At 40.5% G+C, this 19390-nt stretch overlaps 1 protein-coding gene across 2 annotated transcripts in view; it reads left to right on the top strand.

Moving 5' to 3' along the window:
• The window catches only part of TSPAN5 (tetraspanin 5), a 177232-nt gene that overhangs the window by 62296 nt on the left and 95546 nt on the right, over positions 1–19390 (top strand). The window contains exon 1 of one of the 2 annotated variants that reach the window (XM_036853553.1): positions 5975–6137. The exons of the other annotated variant lie outside the window; for it this stretch is intronic. Within the exon in view, the coding sequence (XP_036709448.1) occupies positions 6135–6137 (3 nt within the window). The 5' untranslated portion in view covers positions 5975–6134. Of the gene's footprint in view, positions 1–5974; positions 6138–19390 lie in introns of those variants that run through there. 2 annotated transcript variants of the gene reach the window in all.

Here is a 19390-nt window from a genome sequence, read left to right as displayed (position 1 = left end):
AAGATGTTATTAAATGTAAATTCAATGACCTTATTTCAATGCTCACATTGGAGAAACAATATTTGAAGACTTCTGAGAGCACACAAATAATTGTGAAGTTTAAATTTCCCTTTGGTGAGGCTCTTTTAGGACAGATCGATATGCTGTAGGGCAAACTCATCTCTGTGAATATCATAACTGAATTTTCTTTGGCTTTCTTTTTCTGTTGTTTAATCCTATTATCTGTGTCCTTTATTTCCAAGCATTGGGAATAATGGGAAAACTGGAAGATTTTTACAAATAGTGAAGAATAAGTTGAAAGACCTCTGGGAAGAGAAAAGAGATTTTTTTAAAATGGGCAATGGTAATTAAAAAATTTATTTTTTCAGAAGTGACAGACTCAGGAACAGAGTTGATTAAAAAAAAATTTTTTTTTTAAGTCAACACCCAGCACTGCCTTTTCTTTACTTAGTGAGACATATGGTAGAAACAAATTTTGTGATCCTCTGCGGGCTCCGTTACCGGTCACCGCATTCATGTGACTACTGGCACAGTTGGCTCATTTAAAAGACTCAGTGATGTCTTGGAAGCCTTATGACTCTCTATTTTATTTTTTCGTCCTGCAGGATATGGTGAAGCTAATTCCTTTCCAACGTTCGACCACTTTTTTACAAAACAGGAAAATGAAAGGACTTTCAAAAGTGAGACACAGAATATCCAGTTTGCAGAATAGACAGTACAGGCCTGCGCTCGGCCGGAGGCCGGCCGGCCGTTGGGTTTCACTTAAGAACTCCAAGTAAAAGGACAGGGCGGAAAGTGTAGGGAATGCCTTCAGGGAAATGCCAACGGGGCTGATGATTGTTAGAAAAGTTGGAAATGGCTGGGCCGCGGGGACCAGGGTCCAAGCGCCCTGGTCTCTGTGAAGATGGCGTGAGCGCCTTGCTTCCCTGAGGTCTGGACGGAAGGCGTTCCTCTTCCTGACTTGACCGTGTCTCCCCGACCCCTGCCCACCGCCTTTAGAGTAGTGAAATATGCTTACTCTTCACGAAGCTGAGAAAAAAGGCAGACAGCCGAGGAAGAGACTAATAATTAGGCCTCTTTGGAAGGTGTGAGACAAATTGGCATCATGGCTGCCCGGGAAAACACAACGGGTCTTTGTTTTCAACTGAGAACACTAGAAATCATGGTGTCCCAGTGCTTCGGGGTCCTGTCGCGGTGGGGGGGGGGGGCGGCCCTGCCTGTGCGAAGCAGGGCCCTCTAATTGGTACACACACACGATTCTTCATCATCTCTGCCCCCGTCTCCCCAGAGCAGCTATTTGTTTTTGTTGCTGCAGTATTGCGAATTGACCCATCGCGCCCAACGCCCCCCTTACTTTCTGTGGCTCCTTTCATTCTTCTGGAAGGAGGGCTGGGAAGCAGCCGTTGGCGTGTGTGACGGCAGCGCTGCAGGCTGGCCATCGGAGGATATCCATCAGAGGAAAAGCTGCGCCCCCTCGGCCCCTCACCCTTGGCTTTGGGCCCCCCTCTGCCTCCCAACTGCCAGCGCATTCAGCTCCCTGCCTTTGTGCAGGCGCAGGACACAGCGCCACCTCCTTGGCTCCCCTTTCCCATGTGGAAGCCAGAGTCACTCCTCCGGCTCGGGAACTGTGAGTCTCTTGTGAATGCCGCTGGCTTGGTGGGAAGAACAGGATTCTGGCCGCCTGCTGTGTGGAGAGTCGGCGAGGATGCATGTGCTGTGCCGTTGTTTGTTATCTGTAAACAAACTGCAGAAACAAGTGTCTAGGATTAGATCCATTGCTCCGGGACCCCCGTTCCTTTTTCCATTTAGACTTTCTCAACAGAAGCTCCTTTTCACTTGATTAACTGTAACAAACTCTCTTTGGAGTTTTGTGTTTCGGAAACAACGTTGCCAGAGAAGAATCACTGTGTCTGTGGTAAATGCCTCAAATAAATTCTTCCTCCTATAAATGGAGAAGACAGAATAGAAGGCTTTAATCTATCGTCTTGCCTGTTAGTGAAATACTACTGAGGGACCTAGTTCATCTGCATATTAAATGTGCTAGACCTATCTCTGTTTTTTTTCCCTTACTTGTTACCTTGGAGACAGTGCCCTGGCTCAGGAATTGTGCAAGGCATGCTGCAGACCTTCCATATGGCTTCTGTGTGCTGAGAAGGCAGTTAATGGGGAAAGGTTGGATTTTTCCAGAGTGTCTTCAGTGGTTAATAGAGAAGAGAGAGGAAGGAGAAGAAGTGAGAGAGGTTTATTCTTCTGGTAATATTTCCAGAATACTACTTTTAAATTAATTGTAGGCAGTTTACCTAGATTTCAAAAGAAAGTCAGATTATGGCCTCTGATCACGTGAGACTGCTTTTAAAGAAGAACCTTCCAGTGCCTTTGGCAGCACTGGCATAGGAAGATCAGCTACCAGTTGACACTGGATTCCAAACCTACCATGAGGGAGTCTCGCCTCTCACTGCTTTGTTTAATAGCACTGTTCTTCCATATTGTTTCATGGCATCTTATTTTCTCGGGCCAACTTTTTCAGGAGACTGAGAAGCAAGATTTAAAAATAGGATTCAGTCAGCAGCCAGAGAGCAAAACTGGCCCATTTTCCCAGCTGAATATGTAGGCCGCATGTCATGGTGCAGCAGGGAGCCTTCACAATCTTCTGCGGTCTCAGCACCCAGGTGAGGAGATCGCCCATGGCACACCTCTGGTTGTGGCAGAGTCTGGATTATACATCAGACTTCTTGACTCCACGTGTAGGGCTCTTTCAGCGTCAGTCCTGACCTATTAAATCACTTGCTCTGAGTTCTGTCCGAGGTAAAGTTGTGAGAAGGAAGTGTGAGAAGGAAGCCGGCCACCAGTCAACTTGGGAAACTTGGGAAGGAGGAGGCACTGTGTCCTCAAATTTTAAATCTCTTCCTGTTGGTATTTGTTGTTAATAGACAGAATTAGATCGAGTCTGGAACCATGGGTGCTCTGAGGATGAATTGTCAAAAGTGTGCCTTGCTATTCAAGGCACATTTGGTTCTCTTGGTAACTCTGCCTTCCCTGAAGTCCCGTTGACCACGCTTTGCCATGGCCGTAGTTTGAGGAGACAAGATGTCCCTTAGGCTTTTTCTCTTGAAAACTTGAATATGGACAAGTTAGCCCGAGGCAATCACAGAATCTTTAAAAAGAGACTTTTAGCTAGGAAATGGTTTTTTTCAGTAGGACACAGGATTCTGGTCTTTGACTGTGAACTGGGAAGTCTGCAGGTAAGAGTAGGAACCGTGTATAATACCTTTCGTATATTCGTTCCTCATTTGTAAATGTTTTCTTACCTGCTGGTTATTTATTCATTCAACAGGTATTCAGTTTGTATTGATGTGAAGTGCTACATACCATGAAGGTGCTTGGGAAGCAGAGTTGAGTATTATACACAGTCTCTGGCTTCAATAATAGGGAGGCATATGCTTGTTCAGTAACTGGACAATTTTAAAAAGAGATGAGCGTTTTGACTGCTCACATTTAATGGGAGGGACTGAGTAACTTTTTAAAAGATGGGAGTGGTTCAGGCATCTTTATGATACCGAGAATTATTCAGAAGGTCTTTCTTTGTAAGGTCTCACCGCTCATTTTCCTCAAAACAAGATCTGGTGCCACAGGGTATACGGGGTCCCATGGCCTTTGGCTGAGGAGGTTATTTGAGGTTGGAAGGTAGGGGTATGAGGAGCAAGGGCCAAGTATGGCAGAGTTCCCGAGGATGTACGAGTGTAAATGCCACAGAGGTGGGAACAGGGGCGGGGAAGCGATGCATAGAGGCAACGTCCAGTGCCATTTACTCTGACACCTGCCATGATCCAGGCTCCATGCTAGGCGCTTTATATATATATTCTCCCACTTCTTTCTCTTAACAACCCTGTGCGGGTGAGCTGGTTGCACATTCCTGTATTGCTGGTGAGGACGCCGGTGCTGTGAGGACCAACAACATGGACGGGGTCCTGTGGCTACGTGGCGGAGCAGGTGTTTAACCCGGGGCTCTCTGCTGTCCGAGCCCACCAGCTCTTGCCTTCATACAACACTCCCAACTCTCTTAATAAGTTGGAAGTTTGTCAGGACCATGGGGCTAATTTTTTCCCTCCTTTTAATCATTGAAATGGGATCTCTGTGGACCCTCAAGGGGAAACAGACTGAAGGAAAATGACACTGCAGTGTCAAGAATAGAAGTGAAAATCTAAGACCAAACTGGTAAAATGAAGTAGACATTGAAAGGAATCACATCCATAGCTTTGACTTCCAACCCACTTTGCCTGAAGTTATTTCAGTCAACAGGGAGCTGGTGAGTTCTGGATAAATACAACTTTCTGTGTTCTAGATGGAAGTAGGTCCGCCCCCTCTTTTTGTATGGTCCCAAAGACTGTGTTTTGCTTTCTTCTCACGTAGGGAGTTCATAATTAACGGTAGTTAATTTTACCTCTTCAGTGGGTACCCTGCTACCATGCACACTTTTCTTCATTCTAGGGACTCATGCTTTGATACAATAAAGCCAACATAATCCCTATCTTTAGAGAGTTTGTAGGGGATGTGTGATTACAATGTAGTGGGATTAGTGCTGGGGAGGCACCGATAAACATAGTGTGAATTCATATTTAAACTTTAGTGATGTGGAAAACAAGCTAGTGGAAAGGTATTTTGGACTTCATTTTACAAGGAGCTTGAGGAACTCCTAAAAAAAAATTGTTCTGCAGACTCGTTTGCCCTAAGCCTTGTGATTTTCAGTTGTGATTTAGGGTTGATCATGGTGAGATTTCTTTGTCAGTGAGGCTTCTCTTCAGGTCTGTGTGGTGGATGCCTTCCTACACTTACTATCAGAACTGCAAACCCGTCTCTTCTGCACCCTTTTCTGTCTCATTTCCTGTGTTAGTGCATATGTAGTGTGCATTTATTCTCCTTGCTGGTTTGCATGAGTTTGGTCCTAGATGGCATCACAATTTGAACCAGATTTTAGTGGTAGTCATTCAAGGCATCTGAGTCATCCTGATCAGCATTTGAGTTTTTCCCTACTGGGCCCCTAAGTGACCTCAACTGCTAACCAGTCTTATGAAAAATAGTATAATTTGGTTTCACACAGCAGGTCTCTTAAGCAAAAATCACATGTATAGGCAAATTTACTGGCTGTGCAGGTTACTTTGAAATATTTTTAGTGCTTTAAAAAAATCAGAAAGCCAGTGGAGCTGAAGGCAAAGGGAAAGAATTATATTTTTCTTTTCAATGTCCAACAAAATATGCACTAATGATACAATTACAGTATATTAAGTTAATACAATAAATACAGTGTTAATCCATTTTGGACTTTCTTGTGTTGTCCTTGTTTGTGGAGTAATGTAATTGTGACAGAGTAATTAATACCCTACAGAGGGATTAGCGGTAAAGATTGAGATAAAAGAACAAGGAGACAAGAAGGACTGAGCTGTCTAGAAGACAGGGGAGTTTAGAAAGTGCTGAGACATGGAATTTCCTGAGGGTGATTTTAGGCTTTCCTGACTCTAATTACCGTATACATTTTCCTGTCTGCTAGTGATAATCAGCTGGGCTAGACAGGTAAAACGTATTAGAAATGATGGCGTCCTGGGATGCATCAGCAAGAATGATGTTCCAGCCAGGCCACCGGCCCTCAGCTGGGCCTCTGCTATTGTCTCAGAGGTTTTCTCATCTCTGTAATTTACATGTTTTTGTTGTTTTGTTATTAAAATATCTTTTGGGTCATTATCTCCTCTACACAAATCTTAGAAAATCAGAAGGAGTTCCCCTAAACAAGTACTCGGTCCCTCGGTTTTCTCTCAGAGCATGCTGGGCCTCTCAGGGCCAACAAATTGTTCCAGTTAATTTTTCTTGCCCCTTTTATTGGCTCTGGAGTTTCTCATGGTCAGCCTGTACTTCACATTGAAATCATTAACTTGGACCCAAACGAAAGGTATTTGAGAAGAAGCAGCAGCAGTAGAGAGGAGAAGGTGGAGATCTAGCTGGAATTTCTTGTTTTCCACAGAAATAAGTGCAGTTGGTAGAAACTCTAGGAACCAGTTTAGGTGAGCCTTGCCCTTCCCTCCCAGCCCCTGTGCAGGCAGCAGAGGGGAAGTTCTTTCTATATCTGTCTCCACCTGGTTGACATGGTAAATATTTTTTTTTAATATTTTTTTAAATTGAAGTATAGTTGATTTACAATGTTGTGTTAGTTTCAGGGGTACAGCAAAGTTATTCAGTTATACACACAGATATATGTGTGTGTATATATATGTGCATATATTCTTTTTCAGATTCTTTTTCCTTATATGTTATTACAAAATGTTGAGTATAGTTCCCTGTGCTATACAGTAGGTCCTTGTTGGTTATCTGTTTTATATAGTAGTGTGTATATGTTAATCCCAAACTCCTAATTTATCCCTCCCTGCCCCCTCCTTTCCCCTTTGGTAACCGTAAGTTTGTTTTCTATGTCTGTGGGTCTATTTCTGTTTTGTACATAAGTTCATTTTATCATTTTTTTTAGATTCCGCAGATAAGCGATATCATATATCTGTCTTTATCTGACTTACTTCACTTAGTATGATAATCTCTAGGTCCATCCATGTTGCTGAAAATGGCATTATTTCATTTTTTTATGGCTGAGTAATATTCCATTGTATCTGTATGTATATATGTATGTGTGTATCTATCTATCTATCTATTTCTTTATATATCTCATGTCTTCTTTATCCATTCATCTGTCCGTGGACACTTGGGTTGCTTCCATGTCTTGGCTATTGTAAATAGTGCTGCAATGAACATTGAAGTGTATGTATTTTTTCAAATTATAGTTTTCTCCAGATCTATGCCCAGGAGTGGGATTGCAGGATCATGTGGTAACTCTGTTTTTAGTTTTCTAAGGAACCTTCATACTGTTCTCTGTGATGGCTGTACCAGTTTGCATTCCCACCAACAGTGTAGGAGAGTTTCTTTTTCTCCACACCCTCTCCAGAATTTATTATTTGTGGACTTTTTTTTTTTTTTGGCCACGCTGCACGGCATGAGGGATCTTAGTTCCCCAACCAGGGATCGAACCCATGCCCCCTACAGTGGAAGCTTGGAGTCTTAACCACTGGACCGCCAGGGACGTCCCATATTATTTGTAGACTTTTTTTTTTTTTTTTTTTTTAAATTTTATTTATTTATTTATTTATTTTAATGCTATTCTTCTCTGCTTACATTCTTTTTATGTATGTATGGCTTCGTTGGGTCTTCGTTTCTGTGCGAGGGCTTTCTCCAGTTGTGGCAAGCGGGGACCACTCTTCATCGCGGTGCGGGGGCCACTCTTCATCGCGGTGCGGGGGCCACTCTTCATTGCGGTGCGCGGGCCTCTCACTATCGCGGCCTCTCGTTGCCGAGCACAGGCTCCAGACGCGCAGGCTCAGTAATTGTGGCTCACGGGCCGAGTTGTTCCGCGGCATGTGGGATCCTCCCAGACCAGGGCTCGAACCCGTGTCCCCTGCATTGGCAGGCAGACTCTCAACCACTGCGCCACCAGGGAAGCCCTGTAGACTTTTTGAAGATGGCTGTTCTGATTAATGTGAGGTGATACTGCATTGTAGTTTTGATTTGCATTTCTCTAATAATTAGCAATGTTGAGTAAAAGAGTGGGTTTTTTTAATAGATTATTATTTTTTTAATTGAAGTATAATTGGTTTACCATGTTGTGTTAGTTTCAGGTATACAGCAAAGCATGGTAAGTATTCTTTAGTGGCAGGATTCTCATTTTTGAATTGAAAAATAGGCTTTCGTATTAAATTATTAAAAATTCTGTGGTTTGGCTTTAAAATCAAATGACTTGTTCACAGATGAATTAGACATTAGTTTTAGCTTTCGGTTAATTTTTTACCCTTCCTCCCCGCCGTGTTGTTCATCTCAGCCTTTTTGGCGACCGTCTTGATGTTCGGGTGTCTGCACTCCTCCTCTCCTTGGCACTGCTGCAAGCAGCGTTCTCCACGTTGGTTGTTGTTGTGCTGTCCCCCACTGCTCCGTGCAGGAAGGTTGGGGCAGGTACAGGTTCAGGGGCTTCCCGCCTACCCTGGAAGTCTCAGCCCAGAGTAATTTTACCCTCAAAAATCTTTCCACAGTTGGCATCAGAGTCAAGGAGGTCAGCTGGACAGCTCACCCTCACTGGACCCAAGCAGTTCAGCCAGGTGATACTTCCGTGGACTGTTTTGTTGGGTCAGATGGGCTTGTCTGTCTAGCCAGCCTCCTCAGCCCCCACCTTCACTAGCCTGGTCATAGTGGGTGGTCACTACCTATAATATTTCTCAGAGACTTCTGCACGTAAAACCTACATCTAGACATGTATGTTTACAATCGTGATGGACAAGAGCTTATTTTTCTTAAAAAGGATAATGAAAATTTGTTTCCAATTTTTTTTTCCAATTGTTTCCTATTTTCCTCTGGGAAAATAGGTATGAATTTTTTTTTTCCTAGACAAAAACCTGGAGGGAATCACTGATGGAAAAAAATGCTGTTGTGTACTGTTAAAATGTCACAAAGCAGATATCCTAGCCAGTTATCATATATACATATAAATTCTTTTAAAGGATGATTTAATCATCCCTTTGGATTTATAGTGTTTTAAAAAATATCTTAACCTGGCACCTAAATACAAATGTGTGAACAATTTTACATACATTCTCACATAAAATTTCACATAATAATTGCAACTAAATTATTTGCTTTTTTTTTTAAACGTCTTGCCTTTCACATTGTTTCTGAAGATCTGACTTGAATAAACACAACCTTGGGAGCTTTTGCTTTATATAGATAAGCCGAAATGCCATCCTGATGCTGCATGAAATAGCTAGGATTAGAAGAACTCTTGAAAAGCAAGATTGGTAATGAGGAGCGATAGCTGTGTGTGAAAGCCTTAATGTTGAAGTATGTTCTTGTAATGCATTTTTCTTGTCCTCCTTGTTATCCTACAATTTTAGTGGGAAAACTACCAACAATGTTATTTCAAAGATGTGGTTAAAAAATAATCAAATTTAACAGAAAATGGAGCTCTAGCCTTTGGTTAAACATTCATTTACTTCTCTCTCTCTCTCCCTCTCTTTAAAAGACAGAACCATGGATCGTTTTTGTGCACAGTTGCATAGATTGGTGTTAACTCTTTCTCAGGTTGCTCTTTGGTTTGGGACTCCAGAGATTTAACTTGCTCCTGGTTCATGTGTGAAATGCTGCACTTGGTATAGGTTTGTCGGGTTGAGAATTTATTTCCTTCCTCCAATTTTTTTTTTCGTTTTAAATTTTTATTGGAGTATAGTTGATTTAAAATGTTGAGTTAGTTTCTGCTGTACAGCAAAGTGAATCAGTTATACATATACATATATCCACTCTTTTTTAGATTCTTTTCCCATATAGGTCATTACAGAGTATTGAGAAGAGTCCCCTGGGCTATACAGTAGGTTCTTATTAGTTATCTAGTTTGTATATAGTAGTGTGTATATGTCAATCCCAATCTCCCAATTTATCCCTCCCCCTACCCATCTTCCAGTTAGGTTTATGGAGGTTCTGACATGGGAAGAGGATGCTGGAGAATGTCAAGATGAAGCCAGGAGCATGGAGGGACCAGAGCCAGCTTCGGCTCCCTGGGAAAGCAGTACCATTGTAGATGTCCTGTGGCAGTTGATGGTGCCCTTTCTGGGGACCTGGGGAGGCAGCTGTTCTGCTTCAGCCACTTTATGAGAAGGAAAGCTGCCCCCCACCTCAGCACATCCCCTCATTGTCTTGACATTCATACCATATCGGGGATATATATTTATGTATGAAAGAACACAGGACAATGGGGTCCGTGTTATGTGGCATACAGAGGTGAAAAAATAGACATCCTTACCCCTTTGAAGCTTTCAGCTGGTGTGTGTCGGGGGAGGTGTGCCTTAAGGAAGTGCTATATTTGGATGAGAGGAAAGGATTCCTGAGGAGGACTGGGGGAGGAGGTGAGAGCTTGCAACAGATCTGGAAGGAAAGAGGTGGCACTGTCCACCTGAGAAAATGGTAGCAGAAACAGATATCTTCCATGGTCGGGTGGGTCCCTAACAAAGGGAACATTCCCTTCCTCAAAGGGAAGACTGGGGACGAATGTTCAGGTATGTGTGGACGTATAGTTTGGGATGTATAGTTTTGTATGCCATGAGGACCCTTTTGTCAATGCTTGTTTCACCCAATAGCCCAGCAGTCCTATCTATTCCACATAACTTCACATTACTCTGAAGTGAATTTTTAAAAACTTAAATCTAGTGGGTATGGGTTTTCTAAAGGGGAAAATTCTTCTCAGCTTTCAAAAAAGGGAAGGGACTGTGGCTGTTTGCATCCTATCCCCAAAGCCCAGCACAGGGTTTGACATATAATGAGTGCTAATAAATACTGGTGGAAAGAAGGAAAAATGTCTAGGGGTTATAATTTGGGAAAGAGCTAAGAGAGGAATTCAGTTTTGAGTAGATAAACTGAATATAATTTCAGGGTTATTTTCTCTTTAAGCATTTGGGGGACTGGGATGAACTTCCTTTGCAGGTGGGTTGGCTCCGCAGGGATAAAGGGGGTGGGGTTTTCAGCTCATGTTCCAAGTTCATGTCTCAGGGAGAGGTTCAGTGAGACTGAGGGCTGCCTCCTCTGACCACACAGCTTTGCATAATTGATTAACACTGCAGAGCTGTTTGCATTTCTTTCCTAAAATAAATTTCATTTTGTAATGGACTATCTGGAATTAATAAGTGCCAAAAACCAGGATGTGTGTTGAATCTTGTGATCTGATGTGATACACCCCAGCTCCTCGAAAAGATGTAATTAATGATCTTGAATCTCGGGGCATTCTTAGTTCCTGAGTTGGTAAACAGGTCTCTGAAAAAGCTAGTATTTATTGTTTACCATGGGCCAGGCATTGTCCTGAGGGCTTCACCTAATTACCTCCTTTGATTATCTTTTTTAAAATCATCTCAGACACTCTAAGAATTAGCACCATGAGTATCTCCATTTCTAGCTGTGAGAACAGACTCTCAAAGTGACGAAGTCACTCCAAGTTGACACGGCCAGTAAATAGTAGAACTGGATTTGAGTTGAAACCGTCTGGCTCCTAAAGGCCAGGCGACATAGCTTCTTTCTCCTGGGCATTTCTGTTTTCCTTAGAGCTTCCTCATAGCTTCTGTCATTCTGATACTCCTGTCAGATGTGATAAATAGCATTTAAGTGGGTATGGCACAGGTCCTACATTAACAGACCCCCGAGGCCATAACACAGTTTAAGAAAGATTTTGGCAAATCACATCAATTGTATAAAGGTAGGTCATGATCACGTAGTGCGCTGGAGGCCAGTTTTGGGGCAATACTGTGAGGAAAAGGTGTGTGATTTACACCTGCAGAGACCTTTGGGCTGGGAGAAGCCACATGATGAGGGGACTTGGGGTTTCAAGGGGGAAAAGATTAAGGATTCTGGTTGGCAAGTCTCTTGGAAAATTTAAGAGTAGTAAACATTTTACATTCAGTATATCAGTAACTTTTGAATGAGGTGTTCCAGGCACTTCACAACACTTAAGTTTAATGTGTGAGCATTGTGGTTGGTAAGTGCGGATGACACCAATTCTCTCTTCTGTGTTAACAGAAATGTGAAATGACAGAAGATGAATTTTTTAAAATTGAGTTTTAGATTTTGGTAAAGCAGAATATAAAACAATTGAATACCAGGATAAAAGACTTAATAAAAAGCAATAACTAAGTTTATGCTAGAAAAAAAATCATTAGTCATGACATTTTTGGGATCAAAGTGTCTAGATAATCAACGATAATCAATGTATTCAGATAATCTAATTTGATGTGCGACTTATTTTCCTTTTTTTATAAAAGGCAAATTTTGTGCATGTTATAGACTTGGCAGTACAACTTTATCTTTTTATTTTATTTATTTATTTTTTATTTTTGTCTGCGTTGGGTCTTCGTTGCTGTGTGCAGGCTTTCTCTAGTTGTGGCGAGCGGGGGCTACTTTTTGTTGCGGTGCCCAGGCTCATTGCGGTGGCTTCTCTTGTTGCGGAGCACGGGCTCTAGGCACTCGGGCTTCAGTAGTTGTGGCTCGGGGCCTCTAGAGCTGAGGCTCAGCAGTTGTGGTGCACAGGCTTAGTTGCTCCCCAGCATGTGGGATCTTCCCGGAACAGGGTTCAAACCCGTGTCCCCTACATTGGCAGGTGGATTCTTAACCACTGCGCCACCAGGGAAGTCCCGGCAGTACAACTTTAAATAGCTTTTCTAGCATTACAGGTTGATTTTGAGTTAATTGAACAGTTTGAAGTTTTAATAACATTGGGAAAGTGGATATGTGCACTTAAATTCAGGGGAAAAGAAAAAAATAATACCGTTTGGTTTTTAAAACAATCCTCTTGTAAATAATGTGAATATCCAGAAGGTGAGAAGATCACCTGATCACCTTCAGAAACAAAATGACATTTTTTTTTCTTTCAAGGGGATGGCATTGGATACAATATTCAGGGTATTCTAGTTTTGAATGAAAGAGAAGAAGTTCCCAGAATATTCTGTAAATATTGTTTTAAGTGCTGATTATTTAGAAAAAAATTTAAATGCTAAGGAGATTTTTTTTTTCATTAGTTAGGGTATGTAAAAGAGTTTAGATATTATTCCTGACCCACCTTTGCAATCTGAAGAAACCCAGGGATAAACCCCAATGGCTCTGACTGGCCAAATCACTCAGTAAGTAATCACAGACACCTTTGTAAGTAGGAAGAGAAGAAATAAGTAGAAGGAGCAAGGGAACAACATGCTCTGAGGGCTCGCAGACTCTTAGGTCATATGTGTATTGAAGAGTTTAGATCTCAAAGATGAGCATTTCTCTTGTCTCATTGGGAAGGGGAATGACAGCGTGGGCTCTTTCTTCTTTCAAAACAAACTCACCCCCCACCCCCATTATAGATAATACTCTGTGTTCAGATCATTCCGGAAAACTTCAAACTTGTATATAAATATGACAGAGAGAGAGAAAGAGAGAGAGAGAGAGAGTGTGTGTGTGTGTGTGTGTGTGTTTATAGTGGTTGTCCCTGTTGATCTATATATTTTTTTTTTCTCAACAGCTCCTGTTTATTTATTTATTTTATTTATTTTTATTTATGGCTGTGTTAGGTCTTCGTTTCTGTGCGAGGGCTTTCTCTAGTTGCGGTGAGCGGGGGCCACTCTTCATCACGGTGCGCGGGCCTCTCACTGTCGCGGCCTCTCTTGTTGTGGAGCACAGGCTCCAGACGCGCAGGCTCAGCAATTGTGGCTCACGGGCCTAGTCGCTCCGCGGCATGTGGGATCTTCCCAGACCAGGGCTCGAACCCGTGTCCCCTGCATTGGCAGGCGGATTCTCAACCACTGTGCCACCAGGGAAGCCCGATCTATATTTTTAAACACTTTTCCATATTTTTTGTTTTTCAAATATTTGTATACGTGTATCCACACCTTTTTATATTTATATAAAATATAAAATTATATTTATTTTTAGACATAAAATTATATATTTTATATTTGTATAAAATATATATTATATTTTGTTATATATAATAAATATATTATTTTATATTATATATAAATATATAATTATATTATAATTATATAATATATATAATTATATGTAATTATATATATAATTATATATTTTATATAAGTTTAAAATTATATTTATTATTTATAAATTTATAAAATATAAAATAATATTTATTTTTATACTTAGTTTGTGCTTTGCTTTTCTTCACTGTACCAGTATGTAGTGAGCTTTTCCCCGGTGTCACTAGATATTCTTTGAAGAAGCGATTTGTAAGCTTTGCAGTTGTGTGAGTTTGGTGAGCCCTGATTTGTCCATCTCCACTCGGCACTCAGTGTTCCAGCGTCTACTCTGCTCTCAGCTCCTGCATTCTCTGCTTTTTTTTTTTAATGTCTGAAACATTTATATTAACATATTTCCATACAAATAACCCAAAGAAAGTTTAGTATTTGTTGGGTTTTTTTGTTTTTTTATACTGCAGGTTGTTATTAGTCATCAGTTTTATACACATCAGTGTATACATGTCAGTCCCAAATAGCCTAATTCATCACACCACCATCCCCCCCCACCGCGGTTTTCCCCCCTTGGTGTCCATACGTTTCTTCTCTACATCTGTGTCTCTACTTCTGCCCTGCAAACCGGTTCATCTGTACCATTTTTCTAGGTTCCACATACATGCGTTAATATACGATATTTGTTTTTCTCTTTCTGACTTACTTCACTCTGTATGACAGTCTCTAGGTCCATCCACGTCTCTACAAATGACACAGTTTCGTTCCTTTTTATGGCTGAGTAATATTCCATTGTATATATGTACCACAACTTCTTTATCCATTTGTCTGTCTATGGGCATTTAGGTTGCTTCCATGACCTGGCTATTGTAAATAGTGTTGCAGTGAACATTGGGGTGCATGTGTCTTTTTGAATTATGGTTTTCTCTGGGTGTGTGCCCAGTAATGGGATTGCTGGATCATATGGTAATTCTATTTTTAGTTTTTTAAGGAACCTCCATACTGTTCTCCATAGTGGCTGTATCAATTTACATTCCCACCAACAGTGCAAGAAGGTTCCCTTTTCTCCACATGCGCTCCAGCATTTGTTGTTTGTAGATTTTCTGATGATGCCCATTCTAACTGGTGTGGGGTGATACCTCATTGTAGTTTTGATTTGCATTTCTCTAATAATTAGTGACGTTGAGCAGCTTTTCATGTGCTTCTTGGCCATCTGTATGTCTTCTTTGGAGAAGTGTCTATTTAGGTCTTCTGCCCATTTTTTGATTGGGTTGTTTGTTTCTTTAATATTGAGCTGCATGAGCTGTTTATATGTTTTGGAGATTAATCCTTTGTCTGTTGATTCGTTTGCGAATATTTTCTCCCATTCTGAGGGTTGTCTTTTCGTCTTGTTTATGGTTTCCTTTGCTGTGCAAAAACTTTGAAGTTTCATTAGGTTCCATTTGTTTATTTTTGTTTTTATTTCCATTCCTCTAGGAGGTGGATCAAAAAAGATCTTGCTGTGATTTATGTCAAAGAGTGTTCTTCCTGTTTTCCTCTAAGAGTTTTATAGTGTCCGGGCTTCCATTTAGGTCTTGAATCCATTTTGAGTTTATTTTTGTGTATGGAGTTAGGGAGTGTTCTAATTTCATTCTTTTACATGTAGCTGTCCAGTTTTCCCAGCACCACTTATTGAAGAGACTGTCTTTTCTCCATTGTATATCCTTTGTCATAGATTAGTTGACCATAAGTGCATGGGTTTTTCGCTGGGCTTTCTATCTTGTGCCATTGATCTATGTTTCTGTTTTTGTGCCAGTACCATATTGTCTTGATTACTGTAGCTTTGTAGTGTAGTCTGAAGTCAGGGAGTCTGATTCCTCCAGCTCCGTTTTTTTCCCTCAAGACTGCTTTGGCTGTTCGTGGTCTTTTGTGTCTCCATACAGATTTTAAGGTGATTTGTTCTAGTTCTGTAAAAGATGCCATTGGTAATTTGATAGGGATTGCATTGCATCTGTAGATTGCTTTGGGTAGTATAGTCATTTTCACAATATTGATTCTTCCAATCCAAGAACATGGTATATCTCTCCATCTGTTGATATCATCTTTAATTTCTTTCATCAGTGTCTCATAGTTTTCTGCATACAGGTCTTTTGTTTCCCTAGGTAGGTTTATTCCTAGGTATTTAATTCTTTTTGTTGCAATGGTAAATGGGAGTGTTTCTTAATTTCTCTTTCAGATTTTTCATCATTAATGTATAGGAATGTAAGAGACTTCTGTGCATTAATTTTGTATCCTGCAACTTTACCACATTCATTGATTAGCTCTAGTAGTTTTCTGATGGCATTTTTAGGATTCTCTATGTATAGTATCCTGTCATCTGCAAACAGTGACACTTGTATTTCTTCTTTTCTGATTTGGATTCCTTTTATTTCTTTTTCTTCTCTGATTGCCGTGGCTAGGACTTCCAAAACTATGTTGAATAATAGTGGTGAGGGTGGACATCCTTGTCTCGTTCCTGATGTTAGAGGAAATGCTTTCAGTTTTTCACCATTGAGAATGATGTTTGCTGTGGTTTGTCATATATGGCCTTTATCATGTTGAGGTAGGTTCCCTCTATGCCCACTTTCTGGGGAGTTTTTATCGTAAATCAGTGTTGAATTTTGTCAAAAGCTTTTTCTGCATCTATTGAGATTATCATATGGTTTTTATTCAGTTTGTTAATATGGTGTATCACATTGACTGATTTGCATATATTGAGGGATCCTTGCATCCCTGGGATAAATCCCACTTCATCATGGTGTAGGATCCTTTTAATGTGTTGTTGGATTCTGTTTGCTAGTATTTTGTTGAGAATTTTTGCCTCCATATTCATCAGTGATATTGGTCTGTAATTTTCTTTTTTTGTAGTATCTTTGTCTGGTTTTGGTATCAGGGTGATGGTGGCCTCATAGAATGAGTTTGGGAGTGTTCCTTTCTCTGCAATTTTTTGGAAGAGTTTGAGAAGGATGGGTGTTAGCTTTTCTCTAAATGTTTGATAGAATTCACCTGTGAAGACATGTGGTCCTGGACTTTTGTTTTGTTGGAAGATTTTTAATCACAGATTCAATTTCATTACTTGTGATTGGTCTGTTCATATTTTCTCTTTCTTCCTGGTTGAGTCTTGGAAGGTTATACCTTTCTAAGAATTTGTCCATTTCTTCCAGGTTGTCCATTTTATTGGCATAGAGTTGCTTGTAGTAGTCTCTTAGCATGCTTTGTATTTCTGCAGTGTCTGTTGTAACTTCTCCTTTCTCCTTTCTCATTTTATTGATTTGAGTCCTCTTCCTCTTTTTCTTGATGAGTCTGCCTAATGGTTTATCAATTTTGTTTATCTTCTCAAAGAACCAGCTTTTAGTTTTTTTGACCTTTGCTATTGTTTTCTTTGTTTCTATTTCATTTATTTCTGCTCTGATCTTTATGATTTCTTTCCTTCTGGTAATTTTGGGTTTTGATTGTTCTTCTTTCTCTAGTTCCTTTAGGTGTAAGGTTAGATTGTTTACTTGAGATTTTTCTTGTTTCTTGAGGTAGGCTTGTATAGCTATAAACTTCCCTCTTAGAACTGCTTTTGCTGCATCCCATAGGTTTTGGATTGTTGTGTTTTCATTGTCATTTGTCTCTAGGTATTTTTTGATTTCCTCTTTGATTTCTTCAGTGATCTCTTGGTTATTTAGTAGCGTGTTGTTTAGCCTCCATGTGTTTGTGTTTTTTACGGTTTTTTCCCTGTAATTCATTTCTAATCTCATAGCATTGTTGTCAGAAAAGATGCTTGATATGATTTCAATTTTCTTAAATTTACTGAGGCTTGATTTGTGACCCAAGATGTGATCTGTCCTGGAGAATATTCCATGCGCACTTGAGAAGAAAGGGTAATCTGCTGTTTTTGGATGGAATGTCCTATAAATATCAATTAAATCTATCTGGTGTATTGTGTCATTTAAAGTTTCTTTTTCCTTATTTATTTTCATTTTGGATGATCTGTCCATTGGTGTAAGTGAGGTGTTAAAGTCCCCCACTATTATTGTGTTACTGTCGATTTCCTGTTTTATAGCTGTTAGCAGTTGCCTTATGTATTGAGGTGCTCCTATGTTGGGTGCATATATATTTATAATTGTTATATCTTCTTCTTGGATTGATTCCTTGATCATTATGTAGTGTCCTGCCTTGTCTCTTGTAACATTCTTTATTTTAAAGTGTATTTTATCTGATATGAGTATTGCTACTCCAGCTTTCTTTTGATTTCCATTTGCATGGAATATCTTTTTCCATCCCCCCACTTTCAGTCTGAATGTGTCCCTAGGTCTGAAGTGGGTCTCTTGTAGACAGCATATATATGGGTCTTGTTTTTGTATCCATTCAGCCAGCCTGTGTCTTCTGGTTGGAGCATTTAATCCATTCACGTTTAAGGTAATTATCGATATGTATGTTCCTATGACTATTTTCTTAATTGTTATGGGTTTGTTTTTGTAGGTCCTTTTCTTCTCTTGTGTTTCCCACTTAGAGAAGTTCCTTTAGCATTTGTTGTAGAGCTGGTTTGGTGGTGCTGAATTCTCTTAGCTTTTGCTTGTCTGTAAAGCTTTTGATTTCTCTGTTGAATCTGAATGAGATCCTTGCTGTGTAGAGTAATCTTGTTTGTAGATTCTTCCCTTTCATCATTTTAAGTATATCGTGCCACTCCCTTCTGGCTTGTAGAGTTTCTGCTGAGAAATCAGCTGTTAACCTTATGGGAGTTCCCTTGTATGTTATTTTTAGTTTTTCCCTTGCTGCTTTCAATAATTTTTCTTTTTCTTTAATTTTTGCCAATTTGATTACTATGTGTCTTGGCATGTTTCTCCTTTGGTTTATCCTGTATGGGACTCAGTGCGCTTCTTGGACTTGGGTGGCTATTTCCTTTCCCATGTTAGGGAAGTTTTCAACTGTAATCTCTTCAAATATTTTCTCTGGTCCTTTCTCTCTCTCTTCTCCTTCTGGGACCTCTATAATGCGAATGTTGTTGTGTTTAATGTTGCCCCAGAGGTCTCTTAGGCTGTCTTCATTTCTTTTCATTCTTTTTTGTTTATTCTGTTCCGCAGCTGTGAATTCCACCATTCTGTCTTCCAGGTCACTTATCTGTTCTTCTGCCTCAGTTATTCTGCTATTGATTGCTTCTAGTGTATTTTTCATTTCAGTTATTGTATTGTTCATCTCTGTTTGTTTGTTCTTTAATTCTTCTAGGTTTTTGTTAAACATTTCTTGCATCTTCTCGATCTTTGCCTTCATTCTTTTTCCGAGGTCCTGGATCATCTTCACTATCATTTTTCTGAATTCTTTTTCTGGAAGGTTACCTATCTCCACTTCAGTTAGTTTTTTTTCTGGGCTTTTATCTTGTTCCTTCATCTGGTACATAGTCCTCTGCCTTTTCATTGTGTTTATCTTTCTGTGAATGTGGTTTTTGTTCCACAGGCTGCAGGATTGTAGTTCTTCTTGTTTCTGCTGTCTGCCCTCTGGTGGATGAGGCTATCTAAGAGGCTTGATGGGAGGGACTGGTGTTGGGTAGAGCTGACTGTTGCTCTGGTGGGCAGAGCTCAGAAAAACTTTAATCCGCTTGACTGTTGATGGGTGGGGCTGGGTTCCCTCCCTGTTGGTTGTTTGGCCTGAGGCGACCCAACACTGGAGCCTACCTGGGCTCTTTGGTGGGTCTAATGACAGACTCTGGGAGGGCTCACGCCAAGGAGTACTTCCCAGAACTTCTGCTGCCAGTGTCCTTGTCCCCACGGTGAGCCACAGCCACCCCCTGTCTCTGCAGGAGACCCTCCAACACTAGTAGGTAG

This window comes from Balaenoptera musculus, chromosome 5, assembly GCF_009873245.2.
Source record: "Balaenoptera musculus isolate JJ_BM4_2016_0621 chromosome 5, mBalMus1.pri.v3, whole genome shotgun sequence".
Lineage (NCBI taxonomy): Eukaryota > Metazoa > Chordata > Mammalia > Artiodactyla > Balaenopteridae > Balaenoptera > Balaenoptera musculus.
The sequence above is the reverse complement of the archived record's forward strand: the minus strand, read 5'-3'. Positions and strand labels throughout refer to the sequence as shown.